Source organism: Leptopilina boulardi, unplaced genomic scaffold (genome assembly GCF_019393585.1).
Source record: "Leptopilina boulardi isolate dan_hultmark-lab unplaced genomic scaffold, ZJU_Lbou_2.1 LbouV2_278, whole genome shotgun sequence".
NCBI classification, from domain to species: domain Eukaryota; kingdom Metazoa; phylum Arthropoda; class Insecta; order Hymenoptera; family Figitidae; genus Leptopilina; species Leptopilina boulardi.
This window is the reverse complement of record NW_026137838.1, coordinates 4791190-4814287: the sequence shown is the minus strand read 5'-3', so window position 1 is coordinate 4814287 and position 23098 is coordinate 4791190. Positions and strand designations below refer to the sequence as shown.

Here is a 23098-nt window from a genome sequence, read left to right as displayed (position 1 = left end):
TGGCGTTCGTATTTACCCCCATATTTTAGGAAAGTTGCAAAGTATCGAGGTAAATACGAACGCTAAGTTTCCTGCGATTGTAATTTATCAAAAATTTTTTCTACCCCATAAAATTGTTCTATGGAAGTAAAGTAACAACTTCATGCACCAGAATACCGGAAGTATTGTCTTTTAAAAGAAAAAACTTATGTTATTGTTGAAACTTACTAAAAGCGTTCGGATTTACCCAAGTTGACCCTACGTTAAAATTTTCTATTCGCAAAAAAATTGAGTTTTTGAAAAAATTTAATTATTTAATAAAAATTTTTCGATTTTTTTTTTACATTTGAAAAAAAATGTAAATAAAAGACATTTTTTTAGTATAAAATGTAGATCTTCTTCAGATCTTCTTCAATTCAATTATTTAACAAATTTTCAACTAAAATGATTCTTCATTAAATTAATTATTTTTAATAATTTTAATCAAAATACATCACAAATTCAATTATATCAAAATTATTTTTCAATTAAATTTTTATGAAATTTAACAATTGTTTATAATTTAAAAAAAAAAATATCACAATAAAATTGAATTATTTTTTAAAAATTTCAATTCAAAATAAACTAAAATTCAATTATTATCCGAAATTTTAATTCAAAATCAATTAAAAATCCAATAATTATCCAAAATTTTCAATTTAAAATTTAATTATTTACCAAGTTTTCAATTTAAAATGAAATAAAATTTAATTATTTTCCAAAATTTCTATTCAAATTTCAATTCTAAATCAACTAAAATTCAATTATTTTCAAAAATTTCAATCCAAAATTAACAAAAATTCAATTATTTTCCAAAATTTCAATTGAAAATCAATTATTTTCAAAATTTTCAATTCAAAATAAACTAAAATTCAATTATTTTCAAAATTTTCAATTCAAAGTCAATTAAAATTCAATTATTTTCAAAAATTTCAATTCACAATAAACTACAATTCAATTATTTTCCAAATTTCAACTGAAATTTAATTATTTTCAAAATTTTCAATCCTAAATCAACTAAAATTCAATTGTTTTAAAAATTTTCATTTTCAATTTAATTAGTTTCATAAATTTCAATTCAAAATCAACTAAAATTCAATTGTTTTCCAAGTATTCAATTCAAAATAAACTAAAATTCAATTATTTTCCAAGTATTTAATTCAAAATAAACTAAAATTCAATTATTTTCCAAGTATTCAATTCAAAATAAACTAAAATTCAATTATTTTGTTAAAATTGTGGTTTTAAAATTAACTAATATTCAATTATTTTCAAAATTTTAATTAAAATTCAATTATTTCCCAAAAATTTTCAATTTAAAATCAAATAAAATTTAATTATTCTCAAAAATTTGAATTTTCAATAATTTGAATTTAATAGCATCTAAAATTTAATTATTTCTAAAATTTTCCATCGAAATTTTTTTTTGACATTTAATAATTTCAATTATAACTCTAAGGAAATTCAATTATTTTTAACTATTTTAATAATATTCTTTGAAAATTCAACTATCTGAAACCATTTTTCAATTAAAAATGATTTTCAAATTATTGTAAATTTTGTCCGGATTTTCTAATAAATTTTTAGTGAAATCATCTAAAATTTTAATTACAAAACACTTAAAGTTTCAATTAATTTCAAAAATCTCAATTTTAAATCTTTGATAATTCAATTAAATTTAAAAAAAGTTTTCTAAAAATTGTTTGATAAATTATTTTTAGTTTTGTAAAATTTTAATAATTATTTGAAAATTAACAATATCTTTTGAAATTTAATTATTTCTAAAAATTTCAACTTTAACCCTTCGAAAAGGATTATTATTAAAAAAAAATTTTTTTTATTTAAAAATCTGTAAAATATTTTTGTTAAAATAAAAAACAAATCCAGTTTTTTTTTGGAATATAAATCGAGTAAAACGACTTTTTTTGTGTCTTTAAGTTGATTCGAGGCCTGTGTTTTTATAATTAATATTTAATTCGGTATTCGTTGGCCCCTGGTATCTTAAAAATTAATTTTTAAAAATAAATTTTTTTCAAATTACTATCTTATACGAAATTTTCTGGCGCATCTTTTTTCTCATCATAAATTTTTTGTACAATTTTTGAATCAATATACAACTTTCAAAAAAAATTTCTTCGGTAAACGTTGTGTACTTCAGCTTTGTGAATTGAATTTTCGAATTTGGAATTTTAAAGAAACTTATTCGGAAAGGAAACACAATTATATAACTTTGGCAAAAATGAGAAAAAGAATTGTCAAAATTTGACATGTCATAAGATTACTATTAAAAAAAAAACACGTGAAATCAGAAAAGGCTAACTTCAAGTTAGGACAGAAGGACAGACCATGCATTTTATTTTTAAATTTTATTTTTATTTTACCTATTATATAATTATAAATTATTGCAAGTGTTTATTTATTTTCGATATTTAGTTAAATACAAACTTTCAATTAAAATTTGACGCGCGTATAATTTATAATTAAAATTATCGATCCCTTTTTTTTATATTGAGAAAATTTTGCATTTAACACAATTCAAAGAGGTTTGAAAATTTTTTTTTTCATAACAGAGAAGTAAATAATAAAAAATAAATTTTTTTTTTTATTAACTAAGGGTTGAAGAGAAAGAGAGAGAGAGAGAGAGAGAGAGAGGGATAGTATTTTCTGCATGAATTTACGTCTTTCCCTTTGTAACGAAATTTGCCGTTTGGGAGATTACGTATTTTGTGAAATTTATCCGCTTACGGTGGTTGGCTGTGTTCGTCAGTTTTGCTTTTACATTTTCACCGCATCGTATGGGAATTGCAAAGGAAATGAGGCCGATAGTGTGTAGTTTGTATACGGCAGATTCAACAAAGGAATAACCCCCCCAGGCCCTTTTTCAAGGGGGGAAGGAGAGAGAAAGAGAGAGAGAAAGTCGCCCGTTGAAAGGCCTTTCTGATACAACCAACTCTCTACGTAATTGACTTTTTCTCCTCTGAATTTAGCCAAACGAAAAAAAAAGACGCAAAAAACAGGAATGTTAATCGATAGCCTTTTTTTTCTCATCCTCATTGACTAATTAAAAAAGAATTTTTTTTTTCTTTAATTTCGTTTAATAAAAAAATTAATAAAAATTATAGAATAAAATTTTTAAATTATAAAAATTTCAAATTTATAATTTAACATAAATTTAATAATAAAAAAAACCATTATAGAGTTGGAGAAAAAAAAATATATAGAAGAAAAATAAACAATTCTCTTTTTTTAAAAAAAAACTATTTTTCTTTGTTATTTAACTTACACGAAGAAGCGGAAAAATAATGGACTTTTTTTTTTTAAAGCAATTTATTCTTTAATTTAAACTTCAAACGGACAATTGTCTTTTGTATAAAAGTTTTCGCTTGATTTCTTCAAATTGTCAGAGGGACAATTGAAAGAAAATGTATTGCAATGGAAACAAAATGTAAATGTAGAACTAATAATAATAATGTGTTTTTAAATGTTAAATATGAAAATTAAAATTTTAAATTATTTTACGATTCAATTAAAGATTTAATTTTTTTTTTATTTAATTTAATTTTTAAATTTTGAAAAATTAATCCCAAAAAAAAGGAAAAATAAACACAAAATATAAAAATTAGATAAATCATTATCTGGAGGTGAAAAATTTTCAGGCAAACTGGAACTTTAACTAATACACAGTAAGGAGAGAGAAAAAAATAAATTTTTTTTTTTGTACGAAAAAGTGGAAAAGAGATACTTACGAATTTAGCAGCCTGTGCCGAAAGCATGTCCGGATATTGTATGAGCGCTTGGTACGAACCTGGAATAGAAGAGAAAAATTCTGATAAAAATTCTGTTATGTTTCATCATATTTCGTCCTTGATGGACCATAATTCTCTCCTTAAACACACACATCAATGTGAGTAATAAGCATTAGAGAATGCACCTGAGAATAACATTTTCTACTTTACCACTTCAACTTCTCATTTACAAGATTAGTTCTCTTTTCCTTTTTTTTTATCTTCTAAATCCATTTATTTTCCTTTCGGATTTTATCGCGAAAAATATGAACTCGAAAAATAAAAATAAAACTGTTATGTTTTACTCGGAATTTTAATTTGGTAATTAGTAATTTCTAATTTGTTAATTTGGTAATTTGGTAATTTAGAAATTTAGTAAATTAATAATTTAATAATTTCGTAATTTTCTAATTTTTAGATTTAGTAATTTAGTAATTTAATATTTTCGTAATTTTGTTATTTGGTAATTTAGAAATTTAGTAAATTAATAATTTAATAATTTCGTAATTTTCTAATTTTTAGATTTAGTAATTTAGTAATTTAATATTTTCGTAATTTTGTTATTTGGTAATTTAGAAATTTAGTAAATTAATAATTTAATAATTTCGTAATTTTCTAATTTTTAGATTTAGTAATTTAGTAATTTAATATTTTCGTAATTTTGTTATTTGGTAATTTAGAAATTTAGTAAATTAATAATTTAATAATTTCGTAATTTTGTTATTTTGTAATTTTGAAATTTAATTTTTTTTGTAACTTTGTTATTTGGTAATTTAGAAATTTAGTAATTTAGTAATTTAATATTTTCGTAATTTTGTTATTTGGTAATTTAGAAATTTAGTAAATTAATAATTTAATAATTTCGTAATTTTGTTATTTTGTAATTTTGAAATTTAATTTTTTTTGTAACTTTGTTATTTGGTAATTTAGAAATTTAGTAATTAAAATAATATAATAATTTCGTAATTTTGTTATTTGGTAATTTAGAAATTTAGTAAATTAATAGTTTAATAATTTCGTAATTTTCTAATTTTTAGATTGTGTAATTTAGTAATTTAATAATTTCGTAATTTTGTTATTTTGTAATTTTGAAATTTAATTTTTTTTGTTATTTTGTTATTTGGTAATTTAGAAATTTAGTAATTTAGTAATTTAATATTTTCGTAATTTTGTTATTTGGTAATTTTGAAATTTAATTTTTTTTGTTAATTTGGTAATTTAGAAATTTAGTAAATTAATAATTTAATAATTTCGTAATTTTCTAATTTTTAGATTTAGTAATTTAATATTTTCGTAATTTTGTAATTTTGAAATTTAATTTTTTTTTTTGTAATTTTGTAATTTTCTTTTCCGGTGAAATAATTTCTTTCTTTTTTTTTTATTGTCCAAAAAAATAGAGAATCCACAACGTTTAAAGGGCAGTTGCCTTGATTATGTCCAAAAGGTGGTTTGGGATGTCTCGCAGCAACGAACTCGAGGTCAAGTGGCTTTAGTCGCTTAGTGTGTTGACGACATCCCATTGTGCCTTGACACCTCGGGTCAGAATCTGCGAGACATTTGCGATTAAGCGGATTTCAGGCAAAGGACACAATTTTGATAGTCCTGACAACAACAGAACCTTCACGTCATGCCTTTAATTAAACGCCAATAAATTACCACCTAATTATAATAACATAAAAAATCGATTTTATATATAGATTCACAATTTTTTCTCTATTACACATTTGTATCAATTTTTTTTTTTTTTTATAAAAACAAAATATTAAATTTTTTATTACAATATAATTTAATTTCTAATTTTTAATTTGAAATTTTAATTTATTAATTTTCAATTTTTAATTAAAAACTAAAAATTTTAATTTTTTAATTTTTAATTGAAAATTGAAATTTAAAATTTATTAATTTAATTTACAATTATATTATAATATTGTAAATACAATTTTATATTACAATTGTAAATAGAGAATTGAAAAATCTGTTAATATTGAAATTACTGTAAATTTGATACTCACTGTTCTTCGTAAAGGTAACAATTTTCAGAACTTTGCCGAAGCGTGTGAATATCTGAAACAGAAAATTAATTTAACATTAGTAACGAGCGTATGGGACATATATTTTGATATATACAATATAACGGACAATATTGTGTGTATATATAGTAAATCTCGAAACAAATCAAACTGTTTCTATTGTGCTTTGATAAACAATGAGAGAATCACAAGTTGCATATATATACTAAAAATAAACGAAATTGCATTTATTTTGCAAAATAGTATATAGTCGATAATAAAATTGAATTATTTTATATTCAATTGTGTAAAAAAAAAATTTATTCAAAATTGAAAAAGGAGATTATTAGAATTCAGATTTTTTTTTGAAATTTAATAGCAGATTACAAATAATCAGATTATAAATAATGGAAATAAATACCTAATCAGATTATAAATAAAATAAATAAATTGAATCGAAAAAAAAAAATTTTCACTTTTATTTTTTTTTATTTCAACATATTTTAATATGAAATTCTTTTTTTCTAGCATTTATACACATTTTTTTCGTTCTATTCTCTTTTCAACGAGGGGGAATAAAATTTTTCTTCTATTTTTTTTTATTTTTGTTTTTTTTTTTTGGTGGCCAGAAGGTAAAACCCTTGGGAAATCAGGTCCCCTATATGCACAGGTAGAAGAGCGATCAGTTCAGAAATATGTATAAGTCGTCGCTTAACTCACCAAAAAACATACATGCAAACCAACAACACGCAAAGTGTACTTAATATTTTATACATTCAACTCACGTATTTTTTTTTCTTTTTTTTTTTCTACCCCCTATCGACAGTTCGAAAGAAAAAAAAAACTACACTGTTTTATAGATTATGTGTGTTCAAAATCGCCAATAATTTTTATATTCAGAAAACTTTTCCATTTCTCGATTATTTGCGAACTGAAAAAAATCCGATTCAGAATAATTTATCTTATCAAATAAATATTTATTTGAGTTAATTAAATTGTATTTGTTTTAAATAGAGAAATTATTGAAATAAAAATTATATTTGGAACCAACAAATATTTATTTGTTACAATTAAATATTTATTTTGCTCTGGTAAATATTTTTTTTCTGCAAGTAAATATTTATTTTCCTCTGGTAAATATTTATTTACTACAAGTAAATATTTATTTTGCAATAGTAAATATTTTTTTTCTGCAAGTAAATATTTATTTGGTTCAAGCAAATATTTATTTGCTACAAGTAAATATTTATTTTGCTCTGATAAATATTTATTTACTACAAGTAAATATTTATTTTGCAATAATAAATATTTTTTTCTGCAAGTAAATATTTATTTGGTTCGGGCAAATATATATTTGGTTCGGGTAAATATTTATTTTGCTCTGGTAAATATTTATTTACTACAAGTAAATATTTATTTTGCAATGGTAAATATTTATTTGGTTCGGGCAAATATTTATTTGGTTCGGGTAAATATTTATTTTGCTCTGGTAAATTTTTTTTTTCTGCAAGTAAATATTTATTTGGTTCGGGTAAATATTTATTTTGCTCTAGTAAATATTTTTTTTCTGCAAGTAAATATTTATTTTGTTCGGGTAAATATTTATTTTGCTCTGGTAAATATTTTTTTTCTGCAAATAAATATTTATTTGGTTCGGGTAAATATTTATTTGCTACAAGTAAATATTTATTTTGCTCTGGTAAATATTTTTTTTCTGCAAGTAAATATTTATTTGGTTCGGGTAAATATTTATTTTGCTCTGGTAAATATTTATTTACTACAAGTAAATATTTATTTTGCAATGGTAAATATTTTTTTTCTGCAAGTAAATATTTATTTGGTTCGGGCAAATATATATTTGGTTCGGGTAAATATTTATTTTGCTCTGGTAAATATTTATTTACTATAAGTAAATATTTATTTTGCTCTGGTAAATATTTTTTTTTGCAAGTAAATATTTATTTGGCTCGGGTAAATATTTATTTGCTACAAGTAAATATTTGTCTGACTCGTGTAAATATTTATTTGCTGCAAGTAAATATTTATTTGAAAATAGTAAAGTAAACCATTTTAATAATTTTTTTTTTTTCTAAACATTCTTGAGAAATAAAATTATTTTTCTTATTTTTTTTCTCAAAATTGTTTCATAATTATATTATATTATATTATATTAAAAGAAATAAAATTAGCAAAAAAAAGTTTTTAAATTTCTTTGTTTTCTCTATACAGAACAAGAACAGTAATTAAATGAAATTTCTAGGAAAAAAAAAAAGAAAAAAAAAATTGAAATACTTATTTTCTTTGTGAATGAAATACTTTTTCTATATAGCTGAGACAGAAGTAAAGGATATACTTTTCAAGATAAAATGTGATTACCCACTTCAGACATCTCAAGTTTTAGAACACAGAAATGTATTCAAGAAGTGGCTTTATTTTTCCTCAAGCTTCAGATTATATCCAATATATTCATGATAATAAAGAAATTACGAGAAGATAAAAACAAAACAAAAAAAAAAATTCTCATGATTTTATACACACATATATACATTGGGAGAAAAACAATGAGAAAATTATGTAATGCAAAATAAAAGCAAGTGTTTCAATTTTCTTCGACAATCTCTTGGAGAATTGGAGAACAATATTAGAGACAATGAAAATGAAAATAAAATAGAAAAAACAAAAATGTTTGTAAATTGAAAATTTTCATAATTTTTAAAATAAATTATTTTTTATTCTGCTATTGAGTTTAAATACATATATATATACATATATATATATATATATTGATTTTATGCAAATTAATATATATAATCTAAACAATTTAATAGAGCACACGAGACATGTTGAGTGAGAACTGTCCATCATTTGTCAGCCAATTGTTTCGTTTTCATTATGAGAATACCATTGGGATAGTAAATTATAATTAATTTCTCAAACTCCATACATATATATATATCGACTATTCATGAAATCATTATAAATTTTTTTTGCCCCGAACTAAAATTTATTTATTTAATTAAATTCCAATAATTTAATTTTTCTAATCAGCACAGAGAGAAAAATTCTTTTATAATATAGGAAAAATTAAAAAAAAAAAATTCAATTAATTAAAAATAATAATAGTATTATTATTATTATTATTAGTATAATAATTATAATAATATAAAAATAACAATAAATATAAATTTTGAGTGCAAATAATAACAATTTATAAATATATTAAAAAATAAAGAGAGAGAGTTTAAGATTTTTCCAAGGGAATATCATTGAAAAAAAAGTAAGAGGTGAGGATGGCAAAAATTGAGAAGAAAAAAAAACAGTGAAAATGAGAGAGAGAGAGAGAGACCTTTGGAAAGACCGAATAAAGAGAAGCATTAATCACACGTTTCTCCTGCTCTATGATTAATGGTTTCTTTGGCACCACGCGTGAAAAGCAAAGCGAAACGCCTAATGTTCCGGTTCGATCATTTCACAGTTGCTTCATGTTGTGGGTTTTTTTTACGCGCAGTCACAATATTTTGTTTATATTTATATCTATATATGTCATGAATGAATCAACTTTCCCTTGAATATTCAAAAATATTTTTTTTTCCTTTGTTTTTTTTTCAAAGCGGAATTATTATTTATTTATTTATTTATTATTTATTATTTATTATTTATTATTTATTATTTATTATTTATTATTTATTATTTATTACTATTTATTATTTTTACTATTTATTACTATTATTTATTTTAATTTTTTTATTTTATTTTCATTATTATTTTTATTATTATTAGTTATTATTACTATTTATTATTTTTTTGTTATTTATACGGAAAAAAATATTTACCTTAAACTGCGCGAAAGGTTTCATTAAAATAGCGAAATATTTTACTGAAACAAGTAAAAATTTTGCTATTATAGTGAAACGTTTGCCTGTTCCAGGTAAATTTTTTTCCCTGTATTAATATTATTTATTACACTGAAAAAAAAATTTATTTGATTCAAATACCGGTGTATTTGGTTATTATCAAATAAATATTTATTTGAATAAAATATATAATATTTGAATCAAATATTTCAGTATTTGAAGCAAATACCATTTATTTGATTCAAATAAGAAATATTTGATCCAAGTAAATATTTATTTGATAATAACCAAATACACCTGTATTTGAATCAAATAAATTTTTTTTTCAGTGTACATTTTATTATTTTTATTCTTTTGTATATTATTTCCATAGGGTGAAATTTAATTTTTAATAAACATTGGAATAGAATTTTTTTGTTTTTTCTTTGTTTTATTATTTTTTTAGAAATACATTTTTATTATTTTCAAATAAATAAAAAGAATGAGAATTAAAAATTTCAAATATGAAAATTTGGGAGGGGATAAAAGAAGAGATTATTCATTAAAATGGAACGTGGTCTGTTGGCCAGAAGCCCAACGAGTATTGGTCCCAAGTGTGTCTAGGAGGGGGGGGGGGACAAATTATAGGTATGCGTACCTGGGAGAAACGCGAGGTTATTGATTGATGTTGGTTATTAATACGCGTGTTCAATTATCATCGAATCCTTGACATAACCCAAGTTTCCCTTTACTCTTCTCTCTCTCACTCTTGTTGTAGAATAATGTTTCCTATATAATTCTCTCTCTCTCTCTCTCTCTATATATAACACTAATGTAATTTTCCACCTGCTGCCACGCGACAATGATTCGAATGATAAACTACTTATTTCTAAATAACAAAAATTTACCACACTACATTGTAAATTGGATTTTTTTTTGTAATTCTAAGTTTTAATTTTATTTTTTTAGTAAATAAATTAGTTCGAATAATAATAATAATAATAATAATAATAATAATAATAATAATAATAATAATAACAATAATAATAATTTATAGTAATTGTATAATAGTCACTAAATAGTAAACTGAAAAAAAAATTTATTTGATTCAAATACTCGATTACTTGAGTATTATCAAATAAATATTTATTTGAACCAAATAATTTTTATTTGAATTAAATAAATTGTATTTGAACCAAATAATTTTTATTTGAATTAAATAAATTGTATTTGAACCAAATAATTTTTATTTGAATTAAATAAATTGTATTTGAACCAAATAATTTTTATTTGAATTAAATAAATTGTATTTGAATCAATAATTTCTGTACTTGAAACAAATACCATTTAATTGATTCAAATAATAATTATTTGATACAAATAAATATTTATTTGATAATATAGTCAAGTAATCGAGTATTTGAATCAAATAAATTTTTTTTGTCTGTGTAGTAAAATCTGACTAAATATTTACTCGTACTACTTAAAAAAAAAAAAATTAAAATTTTTTCAAAACTCTCTCTTTGAATGATATTATAATATCAATGACAAATATCCCGATAATTATACACCTACTAAAACACAAGAAGGTGATGATACTCTCCATTTTTCATTGTCACCAAATAGTGCAATTTAACAAAATCCCCTTTCGTAGAGTGTTCTATAGAATAATATATATAGTAAAAAGGAGGGATAGGGGGGGGGGGGTTGGAAATTCCAAAAGATATTGGTAGGTGGCCTTAATAAGGTAAGATTTAGGGTGTCCCAGGTGCCAGGGCCAACCACTTATGTGTATTTATGTTACCAAGTCTTTCGAGAGCGCGGCGCATAAATGTTAAAAGCCTCTCGTCCTCGTCGTTGCACTTTCGATCGATATACCGAATATCCTATTTTGCCATTTTCTATTTATAGTAAGTGTGCAATTAATACTATTACAAGAGGAAAGTGAGAGAGTGAGAGAGAGATAGAGATGTATTTTATATGCTCCCACCTTAGACTTTACTTAACGAGCCAAACTTTATTACATCTCTCTTCTAGTTTGCTTCTGATAATAATTTTTTCTTCTCCTTGCATATAAAGCTAATTACTTAATCTCTCTCTTTATAATCGAAAATCATTTTTATTTAATGAGAAAAAAATTTATTTTTACTGTCACATTGTATTTTATTATTATTATTTTTTTTTATTTTCAATATTTTTTATTGTAAATATAATATAAATTAATAATTAAATCCGTTTATCCTCAAATAAATAATATTATTCATTAATTATTATAATTATTATATTATTACTATTAGTATTATTTTCAGTAGTACTAGTCAATAATTAATTAGACTTGTTTAATTTTTTTGTAATTTTTGTAGAATTTAGTAGTAAAAATTTGGTTTTTAGCCGGACATAATGACTAAATTTTAAAATCAGTAGTAGAAGCAAATATTTAGTCAGACTTTCTAATTTTTGTAATATTTTTAGTAGTACATGTCAATAATTAGTCAGACTTTATAATTTTTTTAGTAGTAAAAGTAGTCAGACTCTCATTTTTTTCTATTGTCAGTAGTACAAGTCAATATTTAGTCAGATTTTTTATTTTCAATTTTATCAGTAGTATAGGCAGTTTTTAGTCAGACATTATGATTAATATTCAAAACAAGCAGTGCCAGTAAATATTTTGTTAGACTTTCTAAAAGTTTTGTAATTTTGTCAGTAGTACAAGTCAATATTAAATCAGACATACCAAATTTTGTAATTTTTCAGTAGTACAAGTAAATATTATGTCAAACTTTCTAGATTTTACTTAATTCTATCGGTTTTGGTAGAAATTTATAAATATTTCTAATTTTCTTTTTCAGTAGTACAAGTCAATGTTTAATCAGACTTGTTAAATTCTTATAATTTTATTATTATTCAGTAGCACGAGTCGGTTTTAGTCGGACATAATGACTAAATTAGAATATCAGTAGTAAAAGCAAATATTTAGCCATACTTTCCAATTTTTTTTCTATTATCAGTAGTACAAGTCAATATTTAGTCAGTTTTTCTTATTATTTTTAATTTTATCAGTAGTACAAGTAGTTTTTAGTCAGACATAATGATTGATATTCAAGACCAGTAGTTCCAGTAAATATTTAGTTAGACTTTTTGTAAGTTCGCAATTTCGTCAGTAGTACAAGTCAATATTAAGTCAGACCCACCAAAATTTTGTCAATTTTTTTTCAGTAGTACAAGTAAATATTATTTTAAACTTTCTAAATTTTATTTAATTTTATCGGTTCTGATCGGAATTTATAAATATTTCTAATTTTCTTTTTCAGTAGTAAAAGTCAATGTTTAATCGTCCTTGTTAAATTTTTTGTAATTTTTGTAGAATTCAGTAGTAAAAATTTGATTTTTAGCTGGATATAATGACAAAATTTAAAAATCAGTGGTAGAAGCAAATATCTAGTCAGACTTTCTAAGTTTTGTAATATTTTTAGTAGTACAAGTCAATAATTAGTCAGCCTTATAATTTTTTTTAATTTTTTTAGTAGTAAATGTAGCCAGACTCTCATTTTTTTCCTATTATCAGTAGTACAAGTCAATATTTAGTTAGATTTTTTTATTTTCAATTTTATCAGTATTATAGATAATTTTTAGTCAGACATAATGATTAATATTCAAAACAAGTAATTCCAGTAAATATATTGTTAGACTTTTTGAAAGTTTTGTAATTTTTTCAGTAGTACAAGTCAATATTAAGTCAGAATAACCAAACTTTGTAATTTTTCAGTAGTACAAGTAAATATTATTTTAAACTTTCTAAATTTTATTTAATTGTATCGATTTTGATCGAAATTTATAAATATTTCTAATTTTCTTTTTTCAGTAGTACAAGTCAATGTTTAATCGGCCTTGTTAAATTGTTATAATTTTATTATTATTCAGTAGTACGAGTCGAATTTAGTAGAACATAATGACTAAATTAGAAAATCAGTAGTGCAAGCAAATATTTAGTCAGACGTACCAATTTTTTTCCTATTATCAGTATAGTACAAATCAATATTTAGTCAGATTTTCTAATTTTCAATTTTATCAGTAGTACAAGTTGTTTTCAGTCAGACATAATTTTTTCTATAAAAATAAATACCGATTTGAAAATAAGTAGTACAGCCCTATAATAAATCAGGCAGTTACATAAATGATTTAAAAAATAAGTATTTTTTTTAATATTATTATTATTATTAAAATAGAACAAAGGGAAAAGTGTTTTACAGCTTAAACCTTATGTTTTTATAGGAGACAATGTTTACTATATATATCTATAGGTATAGAGCTCAAGACAAGATTTTAGTTAAGCGATTGGTTCAAACTTAACTGACAGCTTATGGGATAGTAATCTTTGGACCTGATTACATGTTGGTTCGTCCCCCTAAATACCCCATTCTCAACTCGTCGCTTTATAAGCCTACTTACGCAACTGCAAATCTTCGGCTCTAAGGATAATCGTAACAAGGACCGGGGGATATGTTTTGTGTTGCTCCATTAACGGCTTAGAGAGTGAAATTTAACCCTTATATATTCTTGAGAAAATTTTATTTCTCCATAATCTTTAGAAAAGGAAAAATAAAATTTTTCATCGGTTTCCGCTTTACATAGAATTACCCCTTATATTATTAATTTTATTATATTTCATTTCAAATTTTTTATTTGTATTAATAATTCTTAAATAATAATAATAATTTTTGACGTTTCGAAGATTTGCAACTATTTTCTACCAAAAGATTTTCGTAACGAGAATATGAAATATGAAAATTTTCCACTAAACTTTAAAACAAGACTAATTGACATTAAATAAATAATAAAGTAAAGTAAATAAATTCGCGAGTTTTAGAAAGCGAGACACATACTTCTTTTAAAGAAATCATATTTTAATAGAAAATAAAATTTTATTTATACAAAAAATTATAAACTCTCTCTCTCTCTCTCTTTTTTTTGCATATTGAAGTTTTTCTCAATTCGAAAAAAATAAACCGTTCCTCTTGATGTTTCATCGTGTAATCAAATTTGAAACGAGCAGTGCAAAGTTGTGTCGAATGTCAAATTCTCTTTTCGGGGGCGTGATTTTAAATTCAATTTCAACGAGCGTTGCATGAACGTTGGTTTTCTATATATATAGTCCCTTTTCGTAGAGAGTGAATAGATCTTTCTCTCTCTCTCTCTCTCTTGCTATCGTTCTCGTCTAGGAAACTAATAACGTTTCTGTTTCACATTTGCGACGCTTCCAAGCGGTTTACGCTTATGGGAGAGGTGAGCGAAAAAGGACGTAGTTGGACGGAAAGGAAAAAAAAGAAGGGGGGGGGGGGATTGGAAAGAGCACCAGGGTTGGTTTACTCTCATGGCTTAAGTTGGTTTTACACGTTTCTGCGGTCGACTGCAGCCAGTTTCCGGTTTGTGTTATACATGCGAAGAGAGAGAGAGAGAGAGAGAGAAGGGGAAAAGATGAGAAAGATACAGAGAGGAAAAGAGAGAGAGAGAAGGAGAAAAAGGGAAAGAGAAATATAGAAGAGAGAAGGAGAGAGTAGGAAAGAGAGGGGGGAGAGAGAGAGAGAGAGGCCGCGAGTGTATTTGCAAAGCCAGGAGGGTGTTAAAAATGCATGGCCCACTCAACTCGAACCGGAAGCACTACCGTTATCCCGTTATCCTCTCTCTCTCTCTCTCTCTCTCTCCTTCTCTTCCTCATCCTTTAACCGCCATGGTGTTTCTGGTTTCCTGCCCAGTGTCTCATAGGAATGAAAACGAGGATTGTCGTCTCTAATGATGCCACACAGATCCCTCAGAAACATACCCTTGTCCTAGGGCATTATTCCCAGGTATACTAGACGTTCAACTGCCATTTTACTCATCTTGCACTACATGTGTATATATATATGTGGAAAATATATATATATATATTCTCCGAGATTATAACATGGCGGTACCCTTTAATGGTACACGCTATCATATAGCGAATGGCTCGACATATAGTGCCACTTCATGTAGCTCTTGAGAATTCTATAAAAGACATCGACTTACGTCGTTATAGTGACTCTATTACACACTAAACATAGAATGTAATACACTTCAATCATTGTGAAATATTTATAAATTATTTTTTTTGTCTTTTTTTTTTTTTTAGTGAAATAGAAGTTTGAGTCATTAAAAAATAATAATGAAATAATAATGAAATAATAATGAAATATAGTAAAATAATAATGAAATAATAATATTAAAATAATAATTAAAAGTGATAAAAAAAAGTGAAAATTGAGAAAATTTGACTAAATATTGACTTGTACTATTGATAAAAATAGAAAAAATTAAGTCTGACTAGTTATTGATTTGTACTACTAATAAAATTACGGCCTTTTCAGAAAAGTTTTGACAAAATATTTACTAGCACTACTGGTTTTCAATATTAATCATTAAGTCTGACTAAAAACTACTTGTACTACTGATATTTGCTTGTACTACTGATAATAGAAAAAAAATTGCAAAGTCTGACTAAATATTTTCTTGCACTACTGATTTTCTAATTTAGTCATTATGTTCTACTAAATTCGACTCGTACTACTGAATTTATAATAAAATTATAACAATTTAACAAGGCCGATTAAACATTGACTTGTACTACTGAAAAAAGAAAATTAGAAATATTTATAAATTCCGATCAAAATCGATACAATTAAATAAAATTTAGAAAGTTTAAAATAATATTTACTTGTACTACTGAAAAATTACAAAGTTTGGTTATTCTGACTTAATATTGACTTGTACTACTGACAAAATTACAAAACTTTCAAAAAGTCTAACAAAATATTTACTGGAATTACTTGTTTTGAATATTAATCATTATGTCTGACTAAAAATTACCTATAATACTGATAAAATTGAAAATAAAAAAATCTAACTAAATATTGACTTGTACTACTGATAATAGAAAAAAATGAGAGTCTGACTACTTTTACTACTAAAAAAATTAAAAAAATTATAAGGCTGACTAATTATTGACTTGTACTACTAAAAATATTACAAAAATTAGAAAGTCTGACTAGATATTTGCTTCTACTACTGATTTTTAAATTTAGTCATTATGTCCAGCTAAAAACATAATTTTTACTACTGAATTCTACAAAAATTACAAAAACTTTAACAAGCCTAATTAAATATTGACTTGTATAAAAATTTAACAAGTCCGATTAAACATTGACATGTACTACTGAAAAAGAAAATTAGAAATATTTATAAATTCCGATCAAAACCGTTACAATTAACAAAAAAAATTAGATTGACGAAAATCAATTTATACTACTGATGAAATTACAAAATTGTATTAAATTCTGATTTAATTTTTACTAATTTTTTTTGTCTGTCTAATTACTGACTTGTACTACTGACAAAATTACATAAATTTAAAAATAATTTGACTATATATTTACTTTATACTAATAAACAATTAGAAATTCTAACTAAATATTTGCTGCGACTACTAATGTTCTAATTTAGTCATTATGTCCGACTAAAACCTACTCGTACTACTGAATACTATTGAAATTACAAGTATTTAACAAGCCTGATTAAATATTGACTTGTACTACTGAAAAATTACAATATTCTAAAGGCTGACTAATTATTGACTTGCACTACTGAAAATATTACAAGTACTAGCAAGCCTGACTAAATATTTGCTTCCACTACTGATTTTCTAATTTAGTCATTACGTCCGACTAAAACCGATTTGTACTACTGAATACCACAAAAATTACCACAAAAAAAATTAACAAGTCCGATTAAATATTGACTAGTACTACTGAAAAAAAAATTACAAACTTTTGAAAAGTCCAACTAAAATCGATTTATTTTGCCAAAATAACAAAAAAAAAAGAATTAGAAAATTAGAAAATTAAAAAATATGTCTAAATATTTATTTGTCTCCTAGTGAACATTTAACGGTGTAAAATTTTTTTTATGTAGAGATTATTTCTATAAAATTAATATCCTCTTATTTTCAAACTCATTTTTCTGATACCAGTTTGTCTGACATTTAATAGACCTCCACTACTTATTTCACATATATATGATTCACTTTAAAGAGAACAATTTTTTTTTTATATTTATTTTCTCTTCCTCTGAATTAATATCACAAAAACAATAATTTTAGCTACTACCGGATTTTTTTATTACTATTATTACTATTATTATTATTATTATTACTATTATTATTATTATTACTATTATTATTATTACTAGTTCTTTTATTGCAATGCCAGTGTTGTTTCTGTCTTGGGGGGAAAAATGATATAATAAAGTAAAATAAAACGACACTGTACTGTATTTTACTGACCCTTTTTCTTTTCTTTTCTATTTTTTTTTTTTTTGCTCAAGAAACTGTTGCACACGCTTGCAATAAAAGTCTCTATTCTGCAATAACGAAAGAATCTACTCTAAAAGCATAAATGTATTTATCATAAATCCAATTTAGCAAGAAAAGACGACCTTTACTCTCTTTTCTCTTTCTCTATTCTATCTACAATTGATGAGATACAAAAAAAAAAATAACGCTCATCCTCTCTCTCCCCCCCCCCCCAAAAGCTATAACTTTCGTTCAATTCACTGTAAAAAAATTTGTCTATAAAACTGGTTTTAAATTTTGATGATTACCCCCTTTTTTTAAACGAGAGATGGAAAAAGTTTTTTTTATTTTAGTTTATTGTAAGTGGAAAATTTTCCCAGATAGAGAGAGAAAGAGAGAGAGAGAGAGTTTATAAAAAAAATAGGGGAAATTATATTTAACTTACCGTATAGAGGATATCTAGAGTGATTGGATAGACCATATGTTCAACAATGACCCTAAGGACGGTATTTGGTCCTCCTTGCGTTTCTCCACCCTGAACTTGTCCAACTTGTCCTTGAGCTTGCAGAGCCGTGTTCTATAAAATAGAAAAGAAAATTATTTTTATTAAATTTATTTATTTTTATGTAAAATCCCAAATAGTTAAAATAAATAAGTATTAAAAATGGAAAAAATAAATATAATTTCCCTTGCTGGAAAATTGAGAAAATAAATTTATTAGTAAGAGAATTCTAAAAATTACTTTTTCGTTTATTAAATCATATTCAGAAGTATAAATATACAAATATAAATATTTTTATAAATATATAAATATAATTATTTATAAATATAAATATAAAAATATAAATATAATTATTTATAAATATAAATATAAAAATATAAATATATAATTATTTATAAATATAATTATAAAAATATAAATATACAATGAAAAAAGAAAATATTATTTCATTCAAGTAATCGGTTACTTTGACTATTATCAAATAAATATTTAGTTGAGTTAAATAATTTTATATTTTAATTTAATAAATTTTTTTCGAACCAATAATTTCTGTATTTGAAACAAATGAAATTTAATTGACTCAAAATGTTAAGTTTTTTCAAAATAAATTCTATTTACTTGGCTCAAATAATAATTTTTTGAAAAAAATACTATTCAATTTTTTTTTTTTTGAAAAAAATACCTTGACACTCAAACAAATAATAAATTGAATAAAAATAATTATTTTAATAACAGTCAACTAATCGATTATTATTTGAATGAAATAAATTTATTTTTTTTCAGTGAAAAAAAAAATATATATATAGAGAGAGAAAGAGAAGTTGTCAATACTCTTGAAAAATGAGCAAATGATTGACTTCAGCAAGCAATAGGGAATGCAGTGAGCAATCTTAAAACTCGTGTCTGTCAATCCTGCTAAAAGTCACAAACGACACGTCAATAGAATATATGAGAATTTATGTCGCACGAAAAACCGATGAGAAAAGGCAACAAAAAAAAAAATTCAACTGAATATATTTTTACCCCGCTTCAAAGACGAGAGAGAGCGAGAGAGAGCGAGAGAGAGAGAGAGAGAGACTCACAAAGTACAAGAAAACGAAAAATATAAGGGCAGAACAGTAAAAAAAAAAAAAAAAGAAAGAAATATATTTCAAAACGAATAACGTTAAAAGTAAATAAATTTACTTTTTTCCCTGTAAATAACTTTACGACAAATCGAAAATGAAAAATAGAATTTTTTATTTTTTTCCTAGAGAAAAAATTAAATTTTTTTTAACTATTATTATTATTATTATTATTATTATTATTATTATTATTATTATTATTATTATTATTATTATTATTATTATTATAAAAATGGTAAAATAAAAATAATTAAATAATTAAAGGCCTCGAAATAATTATTATTAAAATTAAAAAACAGTTAAATAAATAAAATAATTTTAAAAAAAAAATCCAATTTTGAAAAAAATGTTCTATTTCAGAAACCCCCTTTGAAAATAATAAATAAATTCCCCGAAAAAAAAGGAAATTTCTTTCGAATTACTTCCAAAGTGACGAATTTACTATGAAAAAGGGCGCATTTTTTTTTTCCTAACAAAAGAACGATTTTATTGCCTTAAAAAAAATCTGTAACTTTCCTCCCTTCTTTTTCTGCAAAAAAAAAAAATGTGTCACAAAGAAAAAATGTATTTGTTCAACGCCCCTATGTATTGAAATATATTTCTAATGAAAGACAAAAAAAAAAAAAGAAACACATTTTTTTTTATATAAAGGAATGAGAAAAATATTTTTGGAAGGGGCAAAAGCTATAAAATATTTACGAGAGGATTTTATCTCGTTGGACGTGGGGGGGGAGGGGGGTAAAGAAAAAAAAATGGATCTGAAAACCAAGATGAAGAATAATTTCCGGAATTTAAAGGACAAGAAGGAACGTCTGGATTTCTTCTCTCTTCCCATAGCCTTGAGGATTCAGTTTTACGATCGGACATGCCACGTCATTTTATATCTATAACAATGTATAAAATGTCTATATATATATATATAGGTTGGATATATATATATATGCACACTGTCGAACAATTCATGAAATTTCCAGTTCGACGGTGAATTTTGCTCAAATACCAGCTTTATGAGTACCGGTATACGGCTTTGACACGTAAACTTCATTACTCTGCTGATTCGTTACATGACTCCCGGCAGAATAATTAATTTAATATCATATATTGCCAACCAAGATTCTAACGTAATATATATGTACAGCTAATTTCATGTATGTTTCAATTCCTCTAATTGGGAATGGACAAAAAAAAAAAGTAAATACCACTTTCCTATAAATATTTATGAATGACATTTTTTGGCGAATTTTTCTTTTTACTAGTTTTTTTTTTTTTGTTTCACAAATTTCAAATGATTCAAATTTTTTAAGTGTCCGAATTTCCAATTTAGCGAATTTTTATTTACACGAATTTTAAGGGCGTCAAATTTTTAAATTCCAAAATTTACAATTTACAGAAATTTTTGTTTAGACGAATTTTAAATAATTCGAATTTTTTAATGCCCAAATTTCCAATTTAGCGAATTTTTATTTACCAGAATTTAAAAAGCGTTAAAATTTTTAAATTCCAAAATTTACAATTTACCAAAATTTTTTATTAGACGAATTTTAAATAATTCAAATTTTTTAATGCCCAAATTTCCAATTTACCGAATTTTCATTTGTCCGAAATTTTGTGTATTCGAATTTTAAGTTGCTTCGAATTTTTTAAATACCAGAATTTACGATTTACCGAATTTTTACCTATACGAATTTTTTCATTCCCGAATTTTCAATTTATCAAATTTTTGATTTGTTCGAATTTTCAAATACCCGAATTTTCAAATTCATAGACTCTTAATTGTCCGAATTTTTAAGTGGGTCGAATTTTTAAATGACAGAATTTACAATTTTTACCGAATTTTTTATTTCTTCGAATTTTTATTTACAGAAATTTTGAAATGATTAAAATTTTTTAAGTGTCCGAATTTCTAATTTACCGAATTTTTATTTACACGAATTTTAATGGATAAAAATTATTAAATGCCCGAATTTTCAATACATTAACTCTCAATTGTCCGAATTTTTATTTATCCGAATTTTAAGATTGCTTTGAATTTTTAAATATCAGAATTTTCAATTATTCGAATTTTTATTTACACGAATTTTAAATGATTCGAACAGTCTAATGCTCAAATTTCAAATTTATGAATTTTTATTTGTTCAAATTTCTAAATGGCCGAATTTTCCATTCATCAACTTTCAATTGTCCGAATTTTTATTTACCCGAATATAAAGTGCGTCAAATTTATAAATATCAAAATTTACAATTTACCGAATTTTTATTTATACGAATTTTTTAATGCCCGAATTTTTAATTAACCAAATTTTTGATTTGTTCGGATTTTTAAATGCCCGAATTTTCAAATTCATAGACTCTTAAATGTCCGAATTTTTTATTTCCCTGAATTTTTATTTACACAAATGTTGAAATGATTAGAATTTTTTAAGTGTCCGAATTTCTAATTTACCGAATTTTTATTTTCACGAATTTTAATAGATAAAAATTATTAAATGTCCGAATTTTCAATTCATTAACTCTTAATTGTCCGAATTTTTATTTATCCGAATTTTAAGTTTGCTTCGAATTTTTAAATATCAGAATTTTCAATTATTCGAATTTTTATTTACACGAATTTTAAATTTATGAATTTTTATTTGTTCGAATTTTTAAATGACCGAATTTTCAATTCATTGACTGTTAATGATCCGAATTTTTATATACCCGAATATAAAGTGCGTCAAATTTTTAAATGTCAAAATTTATAATTTACCGAATTTTTTATTTCCATGAATTTTTATTTACACAAATTTGAAATGATTAGAATTTTTTAAGTGTCCGAATTTCTAATTTACCGAATTTTTATTTACACGAATTTTAAATGATTCGAATATTTTAATGCTCGAATTTCAAATTTATGAATTTTTATTTGTTCAAATTTTTAAGTGGCCGAATTTTCAATTCATTAACTGTCAATTGTCCGAATTTTTATTTACCAGAATATAAAGTGCGTCAAATTTATAAATGTCAAAATTTATAATTTACCGAATTTTTATTTATACGAATTTTTTAATGCCCGAATCTTCAATTCATCGACTCTTCATTGTCCGAATTTTTTCTTTATTTACTCAAATTTTAAGTGCGTCGAATTTTTAAATGCCAGAATTTCCAATTTACCGAATTTTTATTTTCCCGAATTTTTTATTTAGAAAAAATTTTTAATGTTTCGAATTTTTTATTGCCCGAATTTTTATTTTTCTTTTTTTAATTTTTCTTTTAAGTGAAACAAATTAATAAATGAAAAAAATTGTTTGACGCTATTTTAAGCTTTGAAACAATGATATAATATAAATATATATATATATATATTGCGCGCGCTATACAAATGAAGTTTTGAATTATAATTCAAAGTATCATTGTCAAATCCTGTTAATTTCTTAATTAAATTATGGTTAAGCAATGAAATTAATAAGAGTCAGAGATGCCTGT

At 23.7% G+C, this 23098-nt stretch overlaps 1 protein-coding gene across 6 annotated transcripts in view; it reads right to left on the bottom strand.

The window, feature by feature from the left end:
• LOC127281875 (polypyrimidine tract-binding protein 2) overlaps window positions 1-23098 on the bottom strand; it is a 492268-nt gene that overhangs the window by 16337 nt on the left and 452833 nt on the right. For all 6 annotated transcript variants that reach the window (XM_051305847.1, XM_051305850.1, XM_051305845.1 and 3 more), the window contains 3 exons: window positions 18456-18587; window positions 5816-5867; window positions 3765-3823 (listed from right to left, as the gene is read on the bottom strand). In XM_051305847.1, the coding sequence (XP_051161804.1) occupies window positions 3765-3823; window positions 5816-5867; window positions 18456-18587 (243 nt within the window). The remainder of the gene's footprint in view (window positions 1-3764; window positions 3824-5815; window positions 5868-18455; window positions 18588-23098) is intronic.